This window comes from Pristis pectinata, chromosome 3 (genome assembly GCF_009764475.1).
Source record: "Pristis pectinata isolate sPriPec2 chromosome 3, sPriPec2.1.pri, whole genome shotgun sequence".
NCBI classification, from domain to species: Eukaryota; Metazoa; Chordata; class Chondrichthyes; order Rhinopristiformes; family Pristidae; genus Pristis; species Pristis pectinata.
The window spans coordinates 55,665,810-55,681,638 of NC_067407.1; the positions used below are offsets into that span (position 1 = coordinate 55,665,810).

At 39.3% G+C, this 15,829-nt stretch overlaps 1 protein-coding gene across 16 annotated transcripts in view; it reads left to right on the forward strand.

Moving 5' to 3' along the window:
* Positions 1 to 15,829, forward strand: part of prrc2c (proline-rich coiled-coil 2C) — a 78,240-nt gene that overhangs the window by 41,005 nt on the left and 21,406 nt on the right. For 11 of the 16 annotated variants that reach the window (XM_052010971.1, XM_052010972.1, XM_052010977.1 and 8 more), the window contains exons 16-20: positions 179 to 2,386; positions 3,463 to 3,668; positions 11,199 to 11,353; positions 12,205 to 12,592; positions 14,922 to 15,007. In XM_052010971.1, the coding sequence (XP_051866931.1) occupies positions 179 to 2,386; positions 3,463 to 3,668; positions 11,199 to 11,353; positions 12,205 to 12,592; positions 14,922 to 15,007 (3,043 nt within the window). The remainder of the gene's footprint in view (positions 1 to 178; positions 2,387 to 3,462; positions 3,669 to 11,198; positions 11,354 to 12,204; positions 12,593 to 14,921; positions 15,008 to 15,829) is intronic. The other 5 variants (XM_052010976.1, XM_052010987.1, XM_052010986.1 and 2 more) reach the window with 2 other exon arrangements.

Sequence of the window (15,829 nt, forward strand, 5' to 3'; positions counted from 1 at the left end):
GGGGTGGGGAGGGGGAACAAAGAAAATCATCATTAAAATCGTGTTAATTTTATACTAAATAATTGAAGTTTTATGATGACATGTACAGTATGTAATATAGGGCTGTATGTTACAGAACTTGTCTACTGTTTTCACATTCAAAGTTGCCACTAAATATGGCTTTATCATTTTTCTTAAGGTCTGAGGTAGTTGTGGAACAAGAGAGAAAGATGCTTGCCTACTCTACAGAAAAGAGGCAGTTATCACCTCATTTGAACCAGGAGCTCTTCAGGGACAAGACAAGTGATGAAAAGGGAAAGTTTACAAACAAATCACTGGAAGATGTGCAATCTCTTCAGGTTGAAAATGTGGCTGAACCTGGGAACTTGGAACCTGTGGATTCTGGTGTGACCCGTGGCTCACAGGAGGAGCCAATATTACATGGAGAAGCCCGGACAGTTTTGAAGAGAAACCTGTCGCATGGGTCTAACCATTCACTGAAGTTGGAGGATCAGAAGACTGATTCTCTGACAAATACAATTAAAATACAAAATCGGGCTACTGAATCAAAAGATCACTCAGACAAACCAGATGAAAAATCAAAAAAAGAAAGTAAAGCATTTGAAGCAGTTAAGACTGAGAAGACATTTAGGAGAGAGTCCAGGTATGACACACGTTGGGGTCCAAGACCTGGTTCTAGTAGGAGAGATGAGGGCCACATGAGGCCAGTGCGACGTTCTGGTCCAATCAAAAAGCCTGTTCTAAGAGATATGAAAGAAGAACGTGAACAAAGGAAGGAAAAAGAAGAACGTCATTCCATTCCGATAAAAGGCAATAAAGCTGCAAAAACAGAAAGGAGAGAGCCGTCACAGGCAAACAAAATGGTTGTTAAAACGGAATCTGAAAAATCTCTGGACAGTTCCATATCAGTGGTTAAAAAAGCAGGCCAGGATCCAAAACCATCAATAGATAAAATTGAGACTCCGCCAACAGTTACATCAGTTGGTAAAACTAACAGCAATCAAGCTGTTTCAAATCAAACATCAAAAGATGAAAAGCAAGAGAGAGTGCATGTTAAAAATCAGGTCTCAGACAGACAACGTATTGAAAACCGGTTTCCTGCCAGGAGGGATACTGGTTTGCCCCCACGTAACTACCGGAAAGAGGTTAGGGAACAGCGAGACTGGTTTCCCGAACAGGTGTACAGGGGAAGAGGTCGTGGAGAATTTTATTCTCGAGGGCACAGCTTTAGAGGTTCCTACAATGGCCGTGGACGTGGAGGAAGAGGTCGTAGTAGAGAATATCCACGTTACAGGGAGTCAAGACAGAGGTCTGAAAATGTATCGAATGTATCTTCTTTTCGGCAAAGGGAAGAGAGCGAAACGCGTAGTGAAAGTTCTGATTTTGAAGAGGTTCCTAAACGTCGCAGGCAACATGGCTCTGAAACAGATTCTGATACTGAAGCTCATGAAAGTGCAAGTGAAACAATTTCTGACAAAGAAAATCCAACAAAAGGGAAGCGCCTGAAGAAAGAAGCAAGACCAGACAATAAACCTGTTCAAAAGTCTTTTAGGTCTGAAAGCAATTTAAAGGTGGATAATAGATTGTCAGAAAAACCTGTTTCAAAAGAAGATGACCCAAAGCCAAAACCTGGTTTTCTTCCTCGAGGTGAACCCTCAAGACGTGGAAGGGGAGGGATGTATAGAGGAGGTGGTAGGGGTGCAGGAGGCCGAGGTGGTTCAAGGTCTGCGTCATTGAGGAAGCCTGGACCTTCTAATTCAATATGGTCTCCAAGATTAGAGACTTCCAGAAGAGATGATGGGGAAACAAAAAAAGACCATTTTGAACCTCTTCCTTTTGATAGGAGACCTGTTAAATCAGAACGCAAGTATGACCATAACAGAGAACAACTTCGTAAGCAAAGGCCCACTCGGCCACCAAGACAAGATAAACCACCAAGGTTCAGGCGTTTGAAAGAAAGAGAAGCTGCAGCTAAAGTAAATGAGACCACTGCAACAATAATAACTGCAAACTCTAATAGTAATGTGCAGGAGCATCCAACCTCCCTAGAATTAGCTGGGAGCAAGTCACCGGATTTATCCAATCAAAATTCTTCCGATCAGGCTAATGAAGAATGGGAAACTGCTTCTGAAAGCAGTGACTTCAATGAGAGGCGCGAAAGAGATGAAAAGAAAACTGTAGACATCAATTTGCAGGTTACAAAGTCTGGAGAAAGTAACTTCCTTCCAAAGAGAGATGCTGCAAAAAGAAGCTTCTCCAGCCAACGTCCAGGAGCAGATCGACAGAATCGTAGAAGCAATAGTGGAGCCAACAAGTCTAACAGAAATTATTCTGCGACCAAGAATGAAAGGCGCAGTGGACTGTCATCAAAGACTGGTAGAAGAGGGTAAGTTTTTCTGACAGTCATTTGAGGATATTCTATTGGGCAACACGTTTTCAATTTAAGTCTTTGGCAACCTTCAGTCAGCTAAGACAAATGACGACATACCAAGATGACTTTTTGGGTTGTTCTGGCAGTTTGAAGTGCTTGTATCGTGCAAGTTGGAATCTAATTAGCAATGTTTTTCAAATTAACTTCTTGCTTGCCAAAAATACTAAATTTTAACCAATGGATATTTATAACAATCGGTGCTTTCTTTACCTAGCCACTGATATAAAAGGAAATATGGTTGCAGAGTAATTTTATTGTATGTTGGCTGCAAAAAGATTGAACATTTTCTTGCTCCACTCTTACGGTGATGTGAGTTAGCTACATCACATTCACTACACTTAAAACCAAAAAAAATTGGTCTGCATACATATGGACATGTTCACAGCCCAATTCCAACTGTGTGTGGATGGCAATATATTCTGATTTTAAAGATAGGGGAACTTCCCTAGTGTTTGAGGCTGGATATAGAATCAAGCAAGGTGGCATTTAGAGGGAGACAATTCTTGTTCAACTAAGTATTTCTTTAAAAGGAGAGGGTCATTGAAGTATTTGGAAAAGTGAATTTATGGCAGATTTTGCTATGCATGTAATAAACTGGGAATGTGTGGTGCTGATATTTGAACACCTAATCTATGGAAATTATTTAAGTTTTTTTAATCACTAAAATCGCTGTCTTTGGGGCAAAACTCGAAGTGCTTATGTTACCTATATTGTGGTATGTGGGGTTTCTATTTTTAAAAGATGAAACTTCCATAAGTTTGGAAATTGTTTAAGAAGCAGTCTTGTATTGCTTTGGGATTTAGGAAGTTAAGCTTGAATGATATAAGTTGTAATGTAGAGTGGTTGGAACAGACTTGTGACACTATGGGTACAATATTGTGTACATAATTATCTTAATGTACACAATATGTTTCATTGTTTTCTTTCTTGCAGTATTAGCAGATGAAGGGGTGGGTTAAGGCAAGTAATAGACTGTCTTGTCTGTGGGGGATCGTGGTTAGTTTCTTGTTTGTATGGTTTGTGTGATGTAGGCCTTTAGAAGAGAGAACAGCAATGATTGGTATTGATCCCACCAGCAGTAACATGGCTCACCATCAAGGGGAAAGTAGCAACGCAGGCACATCTCCAAAGTCGACTAAAGATGCAACTGGGAAGAAACGAGAAGAATCAAAATCGGCTAAAAAACCAAAAGAAAAGCCTGATGCACTGTCGCAGTTTGACTTGAATAACTATGCTAGTGAGTACTACTTCATTACCAACATTTGTATAAATTTTATATGCACAGTTTGAAAAACATCTACTTCTGACTTAATCACTCATTATTGCTTGGATTCTTTTTCTTTATTGTAAACTTGTTTCTCTGGTGACTGCTTAAGTATTTTCAGATAATGAATTGCCTCTTATTTCTCTCCAAGAATGATCTTGCGGGTGACTCCCACGTTATGGTCATTAGGGTAACGAAAATTTGTCCTTGCAGAATTCAGAAATCGCTACCCAGAAGTTTGAGATGCAGAATAAAATCTTACAGAATTTGGGGGGGGGAGGTGGGGAAACAGTTTTTTTTTAATACGTTTTTTCCTTTGACACATGCACAAATGGCACTGCTTTGCATTATGACAAATTGCGATGAGGACTATCTTTCTATAAATACAACCTCCCTATAACTCAGCAGTCGCCTGTATTGGTAACCTAAATGGAAAATAAATTAAAAGTAGAAAATAATGGTAAAACTCAGTATGTCAGGAGATATCTGTGGAAAGAGAAACAGTTAACGTTTTAGGTCACTGCTCAGAACTTGGAAATGTTAGAGATAATTGCAAATTATTTGCAAATCTTGTAGGATGCAAAGAAAAATGGGTAATAAAAATAAAAGTGATTGTAACAAAAAGGGTAATCTGTAACAGAACAGTGGTCCCAACTGAAAAATAAGGGAAGTGTGAATAGAAGACCAATGAAATTTGAGATCATACGAAGATTACTCAAAACAAAATGAATGTTGGAAATGTGAAATAAAAGGCTGGAATCTGAAATTGCTGAATTCATTGTTGATACCCTAAGGGTGTGATCTACCTTGTCAGAAGACGAGGTGCTTTTGCTTGACCTTGGGTTGAGCTTGTGGCATGGGGCAGGAGGTTAGGACAAAGATCTGTTACGGACTCAGTGAAAGTCCCTTTAAGATAGAGAGTGTATGTGTGTGTGGGGCGTGCTTACGTCAATAGAAGATAAAGGACGTAATGACGTTGTTGAAGAAGAAGAAGAAGAGAGAGAGAGACACCAGCCTGCTTGTTTTTCTCTATCGATGGATGAGAAACAATAACTGTGTTTACCACTGAAATCCATGTATGGAAGTTGGAAGTAATCCGGTGGAGTTCACTTTGTTGCTGACCTGTAGAAGGAAACAGGTATTTGTATGTGGACGACCACGGTTCGGATGCTTTTCGGGGTGAGGAAGTCACTACCGAGTAAACACTGGAGTGTCGTTTGGGTTCCATCGTGGAACATTTGGATTTCGTATGTACTCTCTCTATGTTTTTCTACATCTACATCTTATCTTCAGACAACGGTGGTTGTTGAAGAAGCCCTTGCTCATGTTTCACCTTATGGCTTGCGGAACTGAACTTTAAGAACCATTCAGGAACTGGGAGTTTTGGACTTTGTCACACACACACACAAAGAGTTTAGTTTTGGGGTTAACGTTCGAGGTTTAACATTCTTGAATTCTAACATACTAACATTTTTACTTTTATTTTACGTATTATCATAAGTAGTAATTAATAAAATAGTTTTTAACACTGAATCATGCTCAGTGTGTTTCTTTTGTTGCTGGTTTGTGACAAAATTGGGGGCTCATCCGGGATAGTTCCCAAGGTTAACGAGTGTCGTCTGGGATAGTACCCCAGATTGACGAGATTTGTTCGAGATTCAATCCAAAGATTTTTGAGGGAGGTCTGATAAATTCTTTTTAATTGGCTTGTGTGTGTGGAAACCAGCAGCAATGGATATTAAGGCATTTTTGGAGTCACCAACCCAAAAGGGATTGGAGGTGGCGAAAAAGGATGATCTGATAAAGATTGCTACAAGGCTAAACCTTACAGAAGTAAAGCAGTCTATGAGGAAGGCAGATATTCAGAGACTGATAGCTGGCCATTATGTGGAAAAGAAGGTGTTTGAGGAGGAAGTGTTAAAACAGTTTCCTGGAAGTGAAATAGCAATTTCTGAGGCACAGGTGCAGCTGGCAAAGATAGAGGCTGAACGAGAACAAACCCAGTTAAAGATAGAGGCTGAACGAGAACAAAAGAAATTAGAGGCTGAACGAGAGCTAACTCGGATGAAGATAGAGGCTGATCTAGCAATGAAGCAGATGGAATTGAAGAGGATGGAGCTGGATAGTGAGGAGAAGGAAAAACAGAGGCAGCATGAGTTAAAAATGAAGCAAAAGAGTTTGGAATCTGATTCTGATGATGGGTTTTTAGCCAGCAGGGAGGTTCGATTAGTCCCTCCTTTTGAGGAAGATCAGGTTGATCAGTATTTCCAACATTTTGAAAAGGTTGCTGTGAGTTCAAACTGGCCAAGGAAAGGATGGGCTCTTATGGTACAGAGTGTGATTAAAGGTAAAGCTCAAAAAGCTTATTCTGCTTTGTCTGCTGAGGATGCAGCTGATTATACCAAGGTAAAACAAGCTATTTTGAAGGCCTATGAATTGGTCCCTGAGGCTTATAGACAAAAATTCAGAGACTTGAGGAAATCTGCAGATCAGACTTATGTGGAATTTGCCAATGGAAAGAGAATATGTTTTGAACGATGGTGCCTGGCTAAAAATGTAGATGGGGATTACGATAAATTGACAGAATTGATACTAGTGGAAGACTTTAAAAGATGTGTTCCAGCTGAATTAACAACATATTTAAATGAAAAGGCAGTGGAAACTTTACAAGAAACTGCTAGGTTGGCAGATGATTATGCTTTAACCCATAAATCCAAATGGGGACAACCTAAAACCTTTCAAAAGAGTTACAAAGACAATCCAGGTAAACCAGAGATTAAATTGGGAGGTAATCAAAAAGGAAAAGATGAAAAAAAGCCAGGGCTGGAGAAACCTGTTGAGCGTACTTGTTATTACTGTAGGAAATCTGGCCACGTGATATCTAATTGTGCCCTTTTGAAGAAAAAGAAGGAAGCTGGGCCCAATGCTTGCTTTCAGGCAATTAAAAATCAAAAAGGTTTAGGAGATGCTGTTAAAGACCAGTCCTTGCAAGAGGGAAAAGCGGAAAAGTTGGTGGAGGTGAGGAAGGAATTCCATTCGTATGTATCAGAGGGTTTTGTTTCACTGAATGATGAGTCACCCCAGGTGCCAGTGAAAATTCTTAGAGATACTGGGGCTAGTCAATCTCTCTTGCTGGACAGTGTTTTAAATTTTGGTGAAGAAAGTGACACTGGTGAAGTAAATCTAGTACGAGGCGTTACAGGTGAGACCATGTCTGTCCCTTTTCACAGGGTGATTTTAAAGTCAAAGTTCGTAGAAGGACCAGTCGAGATAGGGATAAGACCTAGTTTGCCAGTGGAAGGAGTTTCTTTGTTATTGGGAAATGACCTTGCAGATGGAGAAATTGTTCCTGTGGTACGGTTAACAACCAAACCAAGGATTGATGAGTCTGTTGGACTATGTCCAAAAATTTAAAACTCGGTTGGAGAGAGTCTGCCAGCTAGCGAGAGAGAATCTGAAAACAAGCCAGATAAGAATGAAGACATATTTTGATAGACGTGCTCAGCCTAGGACATTCGCAGTGGGGCAAAAGGTGTTGGTATTTTTCCCTAGCCAAAATAATCCCTTGCAAGCTCGTTTTTCTGGACCCTATGTTATTGAATCTCGAGTGACTAATCTAACATATATAATCAAAACACCAGATAGACACAAGAAAACACAACTCTGTCATGTAAACATGCTAAAACCTTATTATAAGAGGGATTCAGTTGTGGCCTTGGTGGATGGTGTAAAGGTTGTTTCTAGAATGCCTGATGTTGATGTTGAGGAAGGCCAATTTAGACCAAATATTGTTCCATCAAAACTAAAAAACCAAAATATCCTGGAGAACCTTGAAACGAAGTTGGACCATTTACAAGTTTCACAAAAACAACAGATGAGAGAATTAATTTTAAAATTTAAAAATCTGTTCCCAGATGTTCCAAACAGAACATCGATAATTACCCATGATGTTGACATTGGGGATGCAAAACCAATCAAACAACACCCATATCGAATGAATGTGGAAAAAAAGTAAACTTGTTGATCAGGAAATAAAATACATGTTGGAAAATGATATTATTAGACATTCTACTTCAAATTGGAGTTCACCCTGTGTTATTGTACCTAAACCTGATGGAACTGTTAGATTTTGCACAGATTACAGGAAAGTGAATGCTGTAACAAAGTCAGATGCTTACCCTATTCCTAGAGTGGATGATTGCATAGACAGAGTGGGAAAGGCAAAATTTCTTACAAAGATTGACCTATTAAAAGGGTACTGGTGTGTTCCATTAACAGATAGAGGAAGGGAAATTTCAGCCTTTGTAACCCCTTCTGGATTGTATGAATACAATGTTTTGCCATTTGGAATGAAAAATGCTCCGGCAACATTTCAAAGAATGATTAATTCAGTGATTCATGGGTTAAAACATACAGATGCCTACATTGACGACTTAGTGACTGGGAATGATACTTGGGAAGATCACATCTCTGCGTTAGAAAGGTTGTTTGAAAGACTTTCCAAGGCTAACCTTACAGTTAACTTGGCTAAAAGTGAATTTGGCCATGCCACTGTGACGTATCTTGGTTATGTTGTAGGTCAAGGCAAGCAAGCTCCTGTTCAAGCAAAAGTTCAAGCAATATCTGAGTTCCCTATTCCCACAGGTACGAGGACTGTTAGAAGATTTTTGGGAATGGTTGGATATTATCGAAAATTTTGTAAAAATTTTGCTGATATTGCTCTTCCCCTAACTAATCTTCTGAAGAAGGGAGTAAAGTTTGTTTGGACAGATTCTTGTCAAGAAGCATTTGAGAAGCTGAAAGCCATTTTATGCTACCATCCTGTGCTCAAAACACCTGACTTTGAAAAGCCATTTTCATTAGCAGTAGATGCCAGTGATGAAGCTGCAGGAGCTGTGTTGTTGCAGAAGGGTGACCTTGATGATATTGACCATCCTGTAGCTTACTTTTCAAAGAAATTTAATGAGCATCAAAAGAATTATTCCACCATAGAGAAAGAATTACTGTCGCTTGTTTTAGCCTTGCAACATTTCAGTGTATATGTTTGCACCGCTCAGAAACCATTGACTGTGTATACAGATCATAACCCATTGGTGTTTCTGAGCCGAGTCAAAAACAAGAACAGAAGGCTGTTAAACTGGAGTTTAATTTTGCAAGAGTTTGATCTCATGGTAACTCACATTAAAGGCAAAGATAATGTGATTGCTGATTGTCTTTCCCGATGTTAAATGGGAAACATGTATCTGTACTAATCTGATAGTCTGTAGTTGTGTAGCATGATAATTATTAACATTACTAACTGTATGCGCGGTTAAAATTTTCTTGGAAAAATTTTTTTTTTAGGTGGGAGGTGTTACGGACTCAGTGAAAGTCCCTTTAAGATAGAGAGTGTGTGTGTATGTGTGTGTGGGGCGTGCTTACGTCAATAGAAGATAAAGGACGTAATGACGTTGTTGAAGAAGAAGAAGAGAGAGAGAGAAGGGAGAGAGACACCAGCCTGCTTGTTTTTCTCTATCGATGGATGAGAAACAATAACTGTGTTTACCACTGAAATCCATGTATGGAAGTTGGAAGTAATCCGGTGGAGTTCACTTTGTTGCTGACCTGTAGAAGGAAACAGGTATTTGTATGTGGACGACCACGGTTCGGATGCTTTTCGGGGTGAGGAAGTCACTACCGAGTAAACACTGGAGTGTCGTTTGGGTTCCATCGTGGAACATTTGGATTTCGTATGTACTCTCTCTATGTTTTTCTACATCTACATCTTATCTTCAGACAACGGTGGTTGTTGAAGAAGCCCTTGCTCATGTTTCACCTTATGGCTTGCGGAACTGAACTTTAAGAACCATTCAGGAACTGGGAGTTTTGGACTTTGTCACACACACACACGAAGAGTTTAGTTTTGGGGTTAACGTTCGAGGTTTAACATTCTTGAATTCTAACATACTAACATTTTTACTTTTATTTTACGTATTATCATAAGTAGTAATTAATAAAATAGTTTTTAACACTGAATCATGCTCAGTGTGTTTCTTTTGTTGCTGGTTTGTGACAGATCAGAGTGGGATGGAGCATCAAAGTGAAAGACATTTGGCAGTACAGGGTCATTCTTAGGGACTGAATGGAGGTTCCTCCCACATGGAGGAGACTACATCAAATGCAGTTCAATTAATTGGATAAGTATAAAGAAATTGCTACCTGTGTTTATGGCCTTGAACATTAGGAAGAGAAAAATTAGGCAGGCAGGTGGTGCGTTCCTTTCAGTTGGATGGCAAGATGCTGCGAAAAGGGGACTGGGCCTTTCTGGAGATGAAAGAAGGAACCGGAGTGTCCTGGAGAGGGACAAAATTTTGCAGATGCTGGAATCTGGAGCAATACACACAAAGTGCTGGAAGGTCTCGGCCCGAAACGTCGACTGTTTATTTCCCTCCATGGATGCTGCCTGACCTGAGTTCCTCCAGTACTTTGTCCTGGAGGAAGTAGACCCTTCAGGATGCTTAAAAAGGGTTGGAAAAGGTGGGAGCATCGCATTGGAGTTGTTCAGAAATCGCAGGGTATGATCAATTGCATGTGAAGGCTGGCCAGGTGGAAGATGAAGACAAGGGGATTTTAATTTTATTGTATGTGAGAGGAGATGTACAGGAACTGGAACAAATGACAACGAGAACACTATCAGCTGTGGGGGAAGGGAAGCCATGGTTCAGGAAAAAAGAAAGACGCATCAGAAATGTGGGACACCCTCCTCAGCCATACCTTGTTACTCACTAATTCTTGCCACCCTTTTTCAGCGTGACCCATCACCACTTGTGATAATCAATATCTCCTTGCCTCCACTTTGTCACAGATCTTTTTGTTCTTTCTGCTTCTCCCCACCACCACCACTCCCCTATTTAAAAGTCTGTTTCATCAGAAGTGAGAAAAGTTAGAACTGGGTCATAGACATGAAATATTAACACCTTTCTCGCCAGATGCTCTCTAACCTGGTTCCAGTATTCCTGTTTTTATTTGTATTTCCAGGATCTGTAGTGTTTTGCTTTTGAAATAAAATTAGAACTTGGTTGATGTTATACTACGGACCTGTGGTTTGACCTCTGCTGAATTTTATATTCATCTGTTCCACCATTGAAGAGGTCACTTTAAGGCCAGTGATTTCTCTGTAGGGAAGAAACACCTAGGGGAAAGTTGTCCCTAGGCAAGTGTTTAAGTGTCTGGTTTCAAATGAAGTGGTGGGCAGGGAGCACATTACTTGGCTTTTCTTGCCTGTGACATTATTACTTCATGAAGTAGACTGAACTTTTAGTTTTCAACACAATCTCGTTTCCAGATCCAATGTAAAATGTGTATTTGTTCACCATATTTTTCTTGTTAGTTGGCATAACAAGTTATTGTCCATTAAAGTTCATGAGCTAAGACAGCATTGTGCTAATATTTTGGAGATTCATGTCTGTTACTATAAATGCAAATCAAAATGATTAATGTTAACAATTTATTTTGTCATTGTAGGTGTGGTAATCATTGATGATCATCCAGAAGTAACAACAGTTGAAGATTCCCAGTGTAACACAACTGATGATGGATTTACTGAAGTTGTGTCAAAGAAACAACAAAAACGTCTACAGGATGAGGAACGCAGAAAAAAAGAGGAGCAAGTTGTACAGGTGATAGCATGAATTAGCATTCATATCTAGTAAAAACAAAATGCTGAGCATACTCTGCACATCACCTTTGCTGTGTTAAATTCTCAATTTCCATTCCAATAGCTTGCTTATGTCCTCCTGCAAGTGATTGATATCATCCCCATGTCTGCCACAATTTGATATGAGCAAATTTTGAAATTTTACCAAACCTTAAAAGTCAGCACTGAGCTTTGATCACCACTATCTATTCTTGTCCTACCTGGAAAAACAATCATTTAATACGACTTAGTATTTTCTGTCCTTAATTTTTATCGAAGGTGCTACTGACCCTCCTATTCTAAGACTCTCAATTTTGTTAACTGGACTTTTATGTAGTACTTTGTCAAATGCTTAAAATCCACTACACTTCCTGTACCAGACCAGGCTGCCAGTTTCATCACACTGTTGTTGCACATCTCACTTTCCTATTAATTTGCTCCTCTATCTCTCACTATTTTGTGGCTTGTAGAATAACCTCAGTGAGCAAGCCCTTTTTGTTTTATTTCTCCTCAAACTGATTCATTCTTTCAAGGATATCCACTCTTCCAAGTGCGCATTCTTTCCTAATCAGTGTGTCATTCCTATCTCGCTTTTTTCCGTTACTGTCTTTTCTAAATACTTTGTATCTGCGAATATTAAGCACTCAGTTCTCACTACATTTAAGCCACATTCATTATTGCTACAACATCCCCTAAACAGCAGAGGAGAAACTTTGCCAGCCAGTTGCTAGCTAGATTTTTTGTGTAATGGAATAGTTTCTTGAAATGACAGCTTGTTCAGTGTTAATGTTTTTATTGAATGGTACTTAGAATGCATTTATTTATTTCCTGCAGAACTGGAACAAAAAGAATTCAAACGAGAAAGGAAGAGGGCAAAATTCTAAATTGCCTCCACGATTTGCAAAAAAGCAGCAGCAGGCAGCCCAACAAGCTCAGGCTCAGACTTCAACTTCAATTCAGTCACAGGCTCAGCCTCAGCAACAGGCTGTGGTTTCAACCACAGATCCAGTTCAAGATTCAGCACAAGGCCCAACAGTAACTCCAAATGAGACATCAATATCTGTTCAGGAGCAATTGAAGGTGCAAGGAGGAACCTGTACTTCAGGAAATAACACCGAATGTTCACTTTCAGCCCCAACAGAAACACACAGCACGTTGGAAGCAGAGCTGTGGGACAACCAGGTTAACTCATCTGCTGTCCTTTCAGATATCACCACAAAAAGTTAGTATGAGCTGTGTTTTTGTATACACTTCATTATGCAGTTTTTCCTAACACCCTTTTGCCATATGCCACTGAAAATCGCAGGAAGTATTCAATCCACTGGACTTGCGCTGGTTTCTTCAAAGGCTTTATTTAATCATTTATTCTTTAAATTTTTAATTTCAAATTTATCCAATGACCTTTTGAGAGCTTTTGAAATTTTGGTTTATACTTTCACTATTGTTTCTGGCAGATCCTGAGTACCCTGTGTCCAAAAATGAGTGTTTAAGCCTTCTTGTGATTGACTCTCAGACTAATTTACCTTAAAAGCTTTTAATGGGCCAAGTTGACTGGAGTGGTAAAGGGTGGCTTGCATTCTGTTGTCTATCCTGATGGATTTTTGAGGAAGAAATGCTGCTGTCTGGGCAGTCATTTTTGAATGAGTTGATAGGCATTTGAACTGCTTCATTTTTGTCTCAGATTTTTTTGGTTTTTGTATGGCTAAATAGGGAATAATATTGGCAAAACAATAATTTAGAGGCTGGTTAGTATGACATTGTTTTGAAATTACATCTATAATTACCATGACTGAATACAATGTTTGCTTGATCAGGGAGAACCAGTATGAATATGCTAAGGTAATGCCCGATGAACCTGATTGAATGTTTTGAAGAGGTTATTAAAATTTTGGGCAGGGAAATGTAGAACATTTTTAAATGAACTTCCAGAAGGCATTTGATTAAGCCTTTACAAGGCACTGTTCAATTGAAGACCGTTTGTCGACCTGGTGAGGAAATTGGCTAATGGTGGGCGACTGAATAGGAATAATGGGCAGGGTGTGGTTAGTGGAACCCTACAAGAATCTGTGTCAGGGCCTTACTCATTCAATGCTTTGTAAAAATGAATGATTTGTAAGGCCCTGCCTAAATTACATGTTGAACTTAAAATTATGGAATAGTTATATTTGCAAATATCAGTGGGTATGTTTATCTGGGAACGAAAATTGCTTAAATTACATAAATGGCTTTGAAAGACATTTTTTTACCTGATAATGTTATTGCTTTGTGCTCTTGGAACCAGATGCTGTCCTTCCTCAGCTGTCTGTTGGTCTGTCTTAAAGAGGAGCATAGAGACAGGAAAATGAGCAGGGCAGCACCTGGGGACTACTGGCTTAAGATTTAGGGAAAGAAGGGGAGCTTGTCACGATTCTGTATGTTGCTCCCTCTTGCTCTCAGGTAGGGGATGCATGTCCCTAATAAGCTCAACATAATTCATCCCCAAGAAGAGATCCTATCAATGCACCAGCTGCCCCTCACGAGTGCAGCCTGACTCCCAAAGATCTCTGCAGGCGCTCACAAGGTGCCCACCATTGTTCCTGCTTGGAGACTCTGATCCATGCACATATACTGTTATTTTCTGTGCCAGTTCATATTTTAATCAAAAAGCTGATGGAATTTGCATATACAGTAGAGGACTAGATTACAAAAGAGTTAATTTCTGGTTGGACCACACATGAGACACTGAGCAATTCGGAGCGCCCCTCCTTTAGAAGGGATATAATGTTCTTGGAGGAAGTACAGTGAAGATTAATAATGAAAACATTAAATTACGAAGACAATTATATAAACTGGGTTATATTGCCTGGAATTTAAAAGCTAAAGAGATTTTATTGAATTTTTCAGGGTATTAGGGGATTTAAGGTTTAAGATACTTCCCAAGGTTGGTGAATCTTAGACTAGGGGCATAGTATAAAAATTAGAGCCAGACCTTTCAGTAATAAAGTTAGGAAACACTTCTGTGTTGAATGGTATTGGAAGTGGATCAGAGATGAACCATGATCTCATTCGTGGAACAAACTCAAGGCATTAAATGACCTACTTCTGTTCCTAATATGTTCTGTGTGAATATATATGCAGTATCATTAGTTATCCGTCACATTGTGTCTCAACGGTTTTATACAGTTTAATTTCTTGAGTTATTCAGGGATTGTTCCGCCATTAGTTAATGCCAATACTTTAACCAAAAATCTTATCTTTACATTTATTTTTGTACATGCGATCAAAGCCACGTGTTGCAGGTCTTCCTCTGGTTACAACATTCGGGTTCAAATCGCATGGATTTCCATCAGTTGAGTTTGATGTGCTACAGTTGAAGAATGTTGTAACAGCTGCATTATTGAGCATTGTGCTTTGGGAAATGTATTGCATTTCAAGGACAAAACCAATTGCAGTAATGAAGTCTGTAATACATTTCCAATTGATGGAAGGAAAACTGAAAAGCTGTGCCTTAGGACAATGAAAGTAGGTATGGAGTGTAAAGAAAAAAGTGTAATCTGTTTTTATTTTTGTAGTGGCACCCATTAGTCCTCCACAGCCTCCATCTGTCAGTGCATGGAATAAGCCTTTAACATCTTTTGGATCTTCCTCCTCGCCTGAGGTAAGCATAACAATTCACAGAGTAATGAGTAAGATTTTTGTTAATTGCTTCTCGTGGTCCATGTACAATGCATCTCATGTTCAGAACTTCATCATTAGTGGCTAGGAAGCATCTCCTTTTCTGCTGCAGTGAAAATGATGGCAGTCATCAGGTTAGGTGGGGCTTGTGCACAGAGACCATTTATCAGAACCTTTAATTGACTCAAACCACAGTTCTCTTGTTCAGAATCATGCACAAGCAGAAGTCTCCCTGCTGCTATTGAAAGAACAAGAACAGATGCAGTTTCCAAACTGAAATTATCTGTAGATATCCCTGTACTCTAACTCCACAACTTAACATTTTATTAGCCTTGCTGTCCATGCTTTACTACAGACAAACTGCCTGAACCTGCACTCCTAGAGGAATTTTCAACATTCTCAAAGTATGATTGAGATCTCTGTTGCAGTATAAGCACTCCAATTAATGTAAAATTGCCAGATTTTATTTCTTGCAGAACTGTATGGCTGTTTCAAATTGCGATAATTAAGTGGTTTGTGACAGTTGACCGTGATTCACACCTTTGATTATATATTGATTCTGAGAATCTCCTCCATTTGATTATTTTTAAGCTATTTTTATACCAAAAGGATAATGAAGATAACATTAAGTATGTTTTAAAACCATAATATCCTCCTGCAAGTTAAAATAATGCCTTTGTATGGTGTTCATTCAATTCACTGAGCAGTTGGAGGGAAACAATTATTATGTGCTTCTGACCAAAAATTGAGTTTGTCATATGTACTCGTACACACAGGTGTAATGAAAAAGTTACTTGCGGCAATA